Here is a 10,267-nt window from a genome sequence, read left to right as displayed (position 1 = left end):
CTGGAGATAGATGCTGAAATTTTGGGGGCTGAAATGGCACTTCTGCAACTTTCAGATGAAAGAGAAAGAACTAAGAAAGAATGGCAAAATGTTAACCACTGGTGAATGGTATTGCATGCTCTGAACGTAATATTCTTGCATCTTGAAAATAAAACTGAGGTTCTCCAAAATAAAAAAATAAAGCATAGGAAAATAAGGGAAGGAAATTCAATAAAATGGTAAAAGTGACACTATCAATTTTACACATTTGAGAGGTAGAGTTATGGACAGTGAGAGGGAGAGACAGAGAGAAAGGTCTTCTATCTGCTGATTCACTCTCCAAATGGCCACAACAACCAGAACTGTGCTGATCCGAAGCCAGGAGCTAGGAGCTTCTTCTGGGTCTCCCATGTAGTTGCAGGGACCCAAGGACCTGGGCCATCTTCTGGGCCATAGCAGAGAGCTGGATTGGAAGTGGAGCAGCCAGGACTTGAACTGGTGCCCATAAGGGATGCCAGCGCCGCAGGTGGAGGATTAATCTACTGTGCCACAGCGCCGGCCCCAAATTTACACATTATTAATTTTCTTCTTTCTCCTTTTCTGTACTTTAAAGTTGTTTATATTGAACTGATGCTATCTTAAAATAAGAAAGAAAAAAAAAACAGTCTGTTATCCCCATTTTTCTTTTCCAATGTTCCATGTCAGCTTCCATAATCTGAGCAAACACAGGAAGGCTCAGGGGTAATGGCAGCCGTTCATGTCTGGGTGTGGGAACTCCTGGAGAGTTGGAGGCACTGCTTTCACTACCTGTCCCACGCACTATGGAACAATCCTCACCTCTGACGTCTCTCTTCCATCTCCTTGGGAATATGAAGGATGGTTATAAGTGTCGTCTAATTCCCTGACTAGAGAAGTTCTTTTGGGCAAACCTACAGGGAATAAGACTAGAGTGAATTATTTGATGAAATACAGGTTGAGTCAACTTGAACACTAGAATCCCTTATTTCTCCAAGTTTCTTTACTTTCAACCCCTAAGGAGCCCAAGCATTGAAGTCTTTGGCCAACAGGACAAATGAGACATCTGCACCTCACATGGCCATAAGAGCAGCTGCTGTCTCACTGTCACTGCCACTGTTGAGTGGCTGGATTCCCTCAGTCCCAGCCCCAGTGCTATGTGTGCTCAAATAGACACGTGGAGCCCACCCAAGTGGAAGAGTTAGGAGCATTGTTCTCCTTGGTTAAAGGGTTCCTGGGAGCATGCATACTTCTCAGAGCACAAAAATGCATGGCAATACTGTGCCATCTAAAAGCCTAGGGTTTCCCTCAGGTCAAACCTTCTATCTTCATGAAATCTTTCCTAATTATTTTTCCTCCTTAGCTAACAAATGCAATACCTTATATGTGCCTCATTGACAACACATTTCCCCTGGCTGTGTGTTAGAGATTGTTTGGGTGCATTTCTAGTTTGCCAACTGATTTGTACGCATTGTACTCTTCCCAGCCTTTTGAACATTTAGTAGATCTCAAGTCATTTTGTAACTGTGTAGTGTTCCATTGTACGGGCATGTAATTTAACTTGGCCCTGACAACAGACATTGAGATTTTTTTTGCCCATTCTTTTCCTTCATATGCTACAACAAAGAGTCTTGTAAGCAATACAGCTTTGTCTAAGATATGACATTTCTGAGTTGAAAGTCATGTACTTTTTTTAAATGTGCAGATTGCTGTCCTAGGAAATAGTACCATTTAGCATTTTCACTATGCTGTGGAGGACTGACTACTTCCCCACATCCATGACAACAGACTGCATTCATTCCCAGAAATAACTAGTGGGGAAAAAACGGTCTAAGAGACTCGTGAAAAATGAGCTTCCTGTCCATCTCTGTTCATGCTCATTTGATGCAAATTGACCTTGGTGTTGGTGTTGGAAGTGGGGTGGTGGATGAATGTGTATGTATGTGAGTGTGTGTACTTCTTTATGAAAAGTTCGTTTTTGCAAAAGGGATAACAGAGTTCACTTAAAAGAATCATAGCTCCAAAGGCCAATTTGTTTATGTATAATATGAAAATAAATTTCTAAGTGAAGAGTGGTATTGTGTTTTCTTGTTATAGAGAGTATATGGATTAGCAGTAGACCTGTATTTAAGTGGAAATCTATAGGAATTAATTTCTTGTGATTAAAGTAGGATTTTACCTTCAATCAAGGAAATTCAATTGTCAAAAGATACCATTCTTAAAACAAGTTGAAGTTGTCCATGAAATTAATATTTTCATAACTTATTTTGCTTAAGAAGACATATGATGAGAAATTCTGATGTTCATTGTAGATTTTATCAAACTTTATGTATGTATGTGCTTGGCTACTATTGTTTAAAAAATTTGGCAAAAAATGAAGAAAATATGTCAAGTTATAAAAATATTTATACAGAAAAAGTTTAAACAATTAAATGTTGATGACTGTAGATCTGCTCAAGCTCATGATAATTCAGAACATGTGGAGTGGTCTCTTTCCTCCTTCCTCAAAATTGCCCACCCACTCTCCCTCAGAGGTAACCATCAAATAAGAAGCTTTTGTGAATCAATTTTTTTAAAGATTTATTTGAAAGACAGAGTGACAGAAAGTAGGGGTGGGAGTTGGAGAAAGAGAGAGAGAGAGGAGAAAGAGGGAGAGAGAAAGAGAATCTCATCCATCTGCAAGCTGACTTCCCAAATGATTTCTATGGCCACGGCTGAGTCATGCCAAAGGCAGGAGCCAGGAACTCCATCAGGGCCTCCCATGTGAGTGGCAGGGACCCAGGCACTTGGGCCATCACTTACTGCTTTTGTAGGTATTAGCAGAGAGCTGGACTGGAAGCAGAGCAGAGGGGACTTGAACCAGCAAGCGGCAGCTAAGCCAGTTGCACCACAATGCCTGCCCCTGTGAGTCAATATTTTAAGGATAATTTAGAATAGTTTCTTATACACTTAGAAGGTTGTAACAACTAGCAATACAAAGCAGCAATTGAGAAATCAGGAATCCATTGTATTCATAGATGGGAAAAACAGACATTCATAGACTAAAGCCATGGACATAGGCTAGGAGAAAAAAAATACTGGAAATCCAAATCCCAGTGACCTGAGATCAGGGCTATAGGCTGCTGCTCAGGTGCTGGGCAGTACTCACACCTAATTCCTGATGGTTTAGACATTTTTCAACAGTGAAGGCTTGTGCTATCAAATAGAAGAGCATACAAAAATAGAGTCCCAAGGCAGAGTCCAAGAAAATTAATCCCATATCGCAAGGCAAGCAGATCGAGCAGGGCAAGAAGAAGTAGACAGAAACAGACTGAGGAAGGCTGGTCCCCACAATGACTGTGCTCATCCATGAGCACAGAACTAGCAGCATCTGCCACGCGCTACAGCCACCAGAGCCCTCAAGCTGCAGAACGATAATCTGTTTTTTTGTTTGTTTGTTTTGTTTTCCATCTTTGGATGACACTGGATAGGATGGCCATATGAGTACTGTAAGAAATGGAAATGATCATTTAAACTCCAGCGTAAGAGGATCAAGAAGGAGCAGGCCACAAAGTCCAGGTGGTAGGGAGATAGAAGAGGACAAACAGGGTTCGGGGGAGAGAGCCTTGCACCGGAGCCGGCTGACTCCCAGAAGCCCCGTCTATACACCACAGTCTCACCGCACACGGATGCTTGCAGCACCTGTCCGGGGGTAGGGCAGCCCACCTAGCGGCAGCATTGCTTCTGGCAGCAGCCCTTCCCACAGCCATGGCCACCTGAGCCACAGCCACAGGACTCATAGGAGTGGCGGCAGCAGCAGACCACGGGGGTGCTGCAGCAGCCCCCAGAGCAGCCACAGCAGCAGGACAGCAGTTGGAGCAGTGGCCCACCTGGTAGCACCTGTAGGTGGGGCAGCTGCCACAGCCACCACAGCTACCACAGCCGCCACAGCCACCACAGCCACCACAGCCACCACAGCCACCACAGCCACAGCACCCCATGGTGTCAGCAGAGAGGACTCAGTGCAGTGAGGAGAGAGGACTCGGGAGAGGTCAGGGAGGTCTGACGCCGTCTCCTGCTGGGTGGGGAGATTACATACTGCCCCTCCCTTATTTTTATCCCAATTTCCATGGAAGGATCTCACAAGGTCTCTTATTTACTTCCTTTTTTAGTATCCCTGGTGTGACAGCATAGTTATTTTTAGCACAGCAGTCTCCTTCGGAAGTCTTTGAGTTTTCTGTTATGAATGAAATAACTCCTATATTCTACCTTTAGTCCAGGAGTAGAAAAATGAGAGCCAAAATGTAGGAAGTAGTCATTCCAGGCTGGAAACCACATCTGTATCTCAGACAGGGTCCATTACAGATGTTTCCAGTGCACTCATGCGGGCAGCACAACTCCTCCAAGGCACTGGGAAACCGACAGAGTAGAATATGAATCCTTGCAGACTGACTGACAAGAAGCAGAGCAAGGCAGGGTATTTGAAGGTTTCCGTCTTCCCTCAAAAAGTCAGCTTATGAAAGAGATGCCTAGTGTGAACCCGGGACACCAGCGTCCGGTGAACATGCAGCCCTGGTAAAGCCAGCGGACATCCACAGAGAGGGGCTGTGGAGGGCTGTCTACAGCAAGTGCCAGTCTCTTGTGCAAGAAGCCTGTAAAATCCACTTTAGTTGGGCAGGACTTCTGAAGAGAGTTGAGCAAGAAGAGAACCCTGCCAACTTTTAGTCTCACCCTTAGATACCCAGGCAGGAAGCAGAGGACTGGCAGGTAGTCAGCTGGACCAAGATGAATCATTTCAGGGAAGTGTCCATTAGTGCAGGGCTGGCTGAGATATGGGGCCTGGCCACGGGTCTCCAGGGGAGAGGTGGAGAGCAGCCATCTCTTTTCTGTCTTTTGCTTCCCCCGTGATTTCACAGACATGCAACAAACAGAAACTTCACTGTTGGCAGATATGAATAGGACCCGGGCCGGCGCCGCGGCTCACTAGGCTAATCCTCCGCCTAGCGGCGCCGGCACACCGGGTTCTAGTCCCGGTCGGGGTGCCGGATTCTGTCCCGGTTGCCCCTCTTCCAGGCCAGCCCTCTGCTGTGGCCAGGGAGTGCAGTGGAGGATGGCCCAGGTGCTTGGGCCCTGCACCCCATGGGAGACCAGGAAAAGCACCTGGCTCCTGGCTCCTGCCATCGGATCAGCGCGGTGCGCTGGCCGCAGCGCGCCGGCCGCGGCAGCCATTGGAGGGTGAACCAACGGCAAAAGGAAGACCTTTCTCTCTGTCTCTCTCTCTCACTGTCCACTCTGCCTGTCAAAAAAAAAATAAAAATAAAAAAAAAAAAATGAATAGGACCCTCACTGGTGTATTTTTAGCACTTGACATCACACATTTATTTTTTGATAATTTTTAATGATCAAATGGTTCTTTTGGTGGAAAAGTGAGATGTAATACACTCAAGAATGCCAGCTCTGGCCCTTTTGATTCTAATTTTCATGAAAAAAAAAAAGAATGGAAATGAATTGAAAAGCTACCGATTGAAGGCTTGCAATGTGCCAGGCACTGTTTTAAAATTTTGAGCAAAAAAAAAAAAAAAAAAAAAAAGGATGTACATGCTGGTTCATAACATCAACCTTTTAGAAGTGCATTCTAACCGAAATATAGATTTGAGACAAGTTAACTCAGCAATATTAACTGGTCAAGATATCAGGAAGGATACAGGAGGCCTCGTGAGCTCTTTTATGGGAAATGGGGCAAACAGTGACAAGGAACTTGCTGTGTATTTTGGACCAGGCTCCTTGGAACAGGTACATAAGGGCCTTCCGCTCAGGAGGCGTCAGACCTCCCTCACCTCTCCAGAGTCCGCTCTCCTCCCTTCACCTGGGTCCTCTCCACTGACACCATGGGGTGCTTGGCTGTGGAGGCTGTGGTGGCTGTGGTGGCTGTGGTGGCTGTGGCAGCTGCACCTGCTGCCATGGCTGCTGTGGGGGCTGCTGCAGCACCCCCGTGATCTGCTGCGGCCACCACTCCTGTGGGTCCTGTGGCTGTGGCTCACGTGGCTGCGGCTGTGGGAAGTGCTGCTGCCCGAGGCAATGCTGCCGCTAGTGGGCTGGCTGGCCCCAGGGCAGATGCTGCAGGTACCCGTGTGTGGTGAGTCTACAGGACTTCAAGGTTCTTCCGCTTGTTCCCCGTCCTCCCCTTCCCCCCTCCTCCCAATCCCACCTGCTGTCTCCCTGCTCCCTGGACTTCACGGTTTGTTCCTCCTCCTTGATTCTCATACTCTGTATTTTAAATGATTCTTTCCATTTATTAAGCTAGTGACATGATTATCCTATCCAGTGCCAACCAAGGACAAAGATGGTGGCTGTCTTGGTTACTGAGATTAGGAAAATGTGATGATGATTTCTGTTGTGTTTTCTTCTTTGAACTCTTTTCTCTGTGCACATTAAGTTTTTTTGTGTGTACCAAATATGATCTGTCCTTTCTGTAGTCATAGTCTTTCCAGGTGATGTATTGAATATTTCTTTTAAGTAAATTCTGTGGTTTCTTTTGGTTTTATCCTTATAGTTGTTTTCATTGAATTACTGTCCATTGAACTACATCTTCCATAGGTTGTGGCCATGAAGGAAGCATATGTGACGCCGTGCTGCTTTGCAATCCCTCCTTGCAAAAATAACCCTGAATACGAGGCAGACTTGTAACAACTATGAAATATTCCACAGTGATATGGCTTGTCACAGGCAGGAGGCATTTCAGGTTGATGAATGGGGGATGATGGGTATAATTCAAAAGAACTGGAAAAGCTACAAGAAAGAGCTGACATTTGGGGGTGTGCTTTGAAGAATTAGTTTGGTTTTGACAAGTAAAGTTTATTAGAGGAAGCCATCCCATGAATACAGGTAAAGAAGTAAGGAATGGGTAACTTTAAGACCTAAGGGGAGGCCGGCGCTGCAGCTCACTAGGCTAATCCTCCACCTTGCGGCGCCGGCACACCGGGTTCTAGTACCGGTCGGGGTGCCGGATTCTGTCCCGGTTGCCCCTCTACCAGGCCAGCTCTCTGCTGTGGCCAGGGAGTGCAGTGGAGGATGGCCCAAGTACTTGGGCCCTGCACCCCATGGGAGGCCAGGATAAGTACCTGGCTCCTGCCATCGGATCAGCGCGGTGCGCCGGTGGTGGCCATTGGAGGGTGAACCAACGGCCAAAGGAAGACCTTTCTCTCTGCAACTCTCTCTCTCTCACTGTCCACTCTGCCTGTCAAAAAAAAAAAAAAAAAGACCTAAGGGGGCTTGATCAATAGTGTATCAATATAATAAGCAATGAAAGGAAGACCGAGCATGTCCTTTGAAAGGCATAGGGTATAGTAAACAGCAACACCAGCAATTAGTATGCATGTTGCCCATGAAAGTCAAGTGCTCTTGTAGAGTGATAATGTTACATTACTGATTTGCTATTAATTATATATTTTATTGTCAATTTAGAATGAATTCCTAGTTACAAAAAAAAATTACGCCAAGGAGACTCAGGAAGGTCCTTCAGGAAAGCCCACAAAAAGTCAGGTGGAGCTGAGCCGATCCAAAGCCAGGAGCCAGGAGCCAGTAGCTTCTTCTGGGTCTCCCATGTGGGTGCAGGGGCCCAAGTACTTTCCCAGGCACATTAGCAGGAAGTTGGATCAGAAGTGAAGCATCCAGGACTCCTATTGGTGCCCATATGGGATGTGGTGTTGCAGGTGACAGCTTAACCCGCTGTACCACTATTGAGAGCTATTTCAAAATAAGCTGGGGAAAGAAGAATGTACTAGATTGTATCTGAAGCGAAATTCTTTTTCTAAGATAGTAATTACTATAGCTGTCTACTTGTACATGTTGCTAAAATTTCCCATTAAAAAGTAAAAATAAAAATTACAGGGACAGGCATACACACATATGGCTTGGCAGAATTAACATATAAAGTCATTCTGAACTGAGTTTTTCCCTTCCCACTGGGAAGTTTTTTTTTTTTTTTTTTCTTTTTGGACAGGCAGAGTTAGACAGTGAGAGAGAGAGAGAAAGAGAGAGAAAGGTCTTCCTTTTCCATTGGTTCACCCCCCAAATGGCTGCTGTGGCCGGTGGGCTGTGCCGATCCAAAGCCAGGAGCCAGGTGCTTCCTCCTGGTCTCCCATGTGGGTGCAGGGCCCAAGCACTTGGGCCATCCTCCACTGTCTTCCCCGGCCACAGCAGAGAGCTGGACTGGAAAAGGAGCAACCGGGACATAATCTGGCGCCCCAACTGGGACTAGAATCCGGGGTGCCAGTGCCACAGGCGGAGGATTAGCCTAGTGAGCTGCGGCGCCAGCCCCCATTGGGAAGTTTTTAAAAAATATATTTATTTATTTATTTGAAAGCCAGATTATGAGAGAGAGAGAGAGAGAGAGAGAGAGAGAGAGAGAAAGGCATACTTTCCATCTACTGGTTCAGTCTACAAATGGCCGCTACGGCTGGGTCTGGGCCAGGCTGAAGCCAGGAGCCAAGAGCACCATCAGGGTCTCCTACATGAATGGCAGGGGCTCAAGTCCTTGGGCCACATCTGACTGCTTTTCTCGGTGCGGTAGCAAGAAGCTGGATGGAAGCAGAGTAGCTGGGACTTAAACCAGCACTATGAAATGGGCTGTGGATGTCCAAGTGGTGGCTTAACCCACTGTGCCACGATGCCAGTGGTGGGAAGTTTTTAACATCTCGGTTTCTCCTTTCATAGTCTTCATTGATTCAGTTCTGAATTTTAGAATTTTTTTTCTGGCTTTCCTCTACAGGGTAGGTCAATTATTGAAGAATATATTATTTAGTTCTTTTTTTTTTTTGAACTTGTGGGAGTTCTCATAACTATTCCTAGTCCTTTCACATCAACAATTAGTGAACACAGTTTGTGTATGACCTTAATCCTATAGAATTAATTGGGATTTTCTTTATATAACCTCATATATTGTTTGTCTTCCTAACTGTTCCACAGGTCACCAAGGGCAATGAGTGTTCTAGGCTGAGTACCAAATTCTCCATTTAGCTAATTGTTTGAGTTTATTAATTGCAATTTTTATAACTGTGAAGAACAAAAATTTGCAGGGGTAGTGACTTCTCCCATCATTGAGGTGCATTTTATTACTCTCATTGTTAGGAACTGCTGTCACATGGCAGTCGAACTGACTTCTATTGTGTGTGTGTGGTGTTTTTTTTTTTTTTTTTTTTTTTTTATCGGTATAAAACTCTCTATAGACATTGAATTCCCATTGCTTGGGAGGATCCATTCCCCTGAAATGCCCCCCCCCCCTTGATAAGCCCCTGGTTCACATTTTTGGCTTATTCTTCATGTGGTTTTAGTTGAAAACTTCAACTAAAAATTATTGGTTGGTCAATTTATCCCTGGAATTGCATCAGTTCAGTCGATTCTGAAAGTATTCTGAGCTGTGTTGTTGGAAGCCCCTATGTGATAATTACATCTTTTTGTCATTCTTCCCTTTATTTTTATATCATGCCCTTCTTTTTATGGTAATTTTGTCTCAAATTATATTTTGTTAGTTCAGATTATTACCAATCTCCCATTTTTGTCTATATTTGCCTTATTTGTTTTTTATATTTTCAAGTTTTCTGTATTATTTTCATTTTATGTGTTTCTTTTACTTAGCATGTGGATTTATATTGTTTTCAGTTCTATTGATTTGTTTATTATTTGAAAGGCAGAGAGAAAGAGAGAGGAGTCCTGGGACGGGAGCTGAGGCATAGCAGGTTAAACCTCTGCCTGCAGTGCCAGCATACTCTATGGGCACTGGTTCCAGTACCAGTTGCTCCATTTCTGACCCAGCTCCCTATTAATGGCTTAAGAAAGCAGTGGAGGATGGCCCAAGTGTTGGGCCCCTGCATTCATGTAGGAGACCTGGAAGAAGCTCCTGGCTCCTGGCTTTGGACCAGCTTAGCTCCAGTCATTGTGGTAATTTGGGGAGTGAACCAAGGGATGGAAGACTTCTCTTTTTCTGTGTCTCTCCCTCTCTCTGTTAACTTTACCTCTCAAATAAATAAGTAAATCTTGAGAGAGAGAGAGAGAGAGAGAGAGACACAGAGAGAGAGAAAGAGAGACAGAGAAAGAGAGACAGACAGAGAGAGATCTTCCATTTGCTGATTCACTACCCAATGGCCTCGGCTGGGACAGGCTGAAGAAGCCAGGAACAGGGAACCCAATCTTCTCTTCCCTCCTTCCTCTGATTCCTCCCTCAATCCCTTCCTTTCATTTCTTAGTCATTCCTCCCTCGTTTGTTCTTTTTCTTTTGCAGATCATCAAAAAGACT

General features: G+C 45.1%; 1 protein-coding gene across 2 annotated transcripts in view; it reads left to right on the top strand.

The window, feature by feature from the left end:
- Positions 1–5,822: 5,822 nt before the first annotated feature.
- Positions 5,823–10,267, top strand: part of CCL20 (C-C motif chemokine ligand 20) — a 72,832-nt gene continuing 68,387 nt past the window's right edge. For both annotated transcript variants that reach the window (XM_089328913.1, XM_089328912.1), the window contains exon 1: positions 5,823–6,109. In XM_089328913.1, the coding sequence (XP_089185039.1) occupies positions 6,052–6,109 (58 nt within the window). In that variant the 5' untranslated portion in view covers positions 5,823–6,051. The remainder of the gene's footprint in view (positions 6,110–10,267) is intronic.

Source organism: Oryctolagus cuniculus, chromosome 3 (genome assembly GCF_051225735.1).
Source record: "Oryctolagus cuniculus isolate XC-2025 breed Fujian yellow rabbit chromosome 3, ASM5122573v1, whole genome shotgun sequence".
In the NCBI taxonomy this organism is placed as follows: Eukaryota; Metazoa; Chordata; class Mammalia; order Lagomorpha; family Leporidae; genus Oryctolagus; species Oryctolagus cuniculus.
This window is presented reverse-complemented; position numbering and strand designations above follow the sequence as displayed.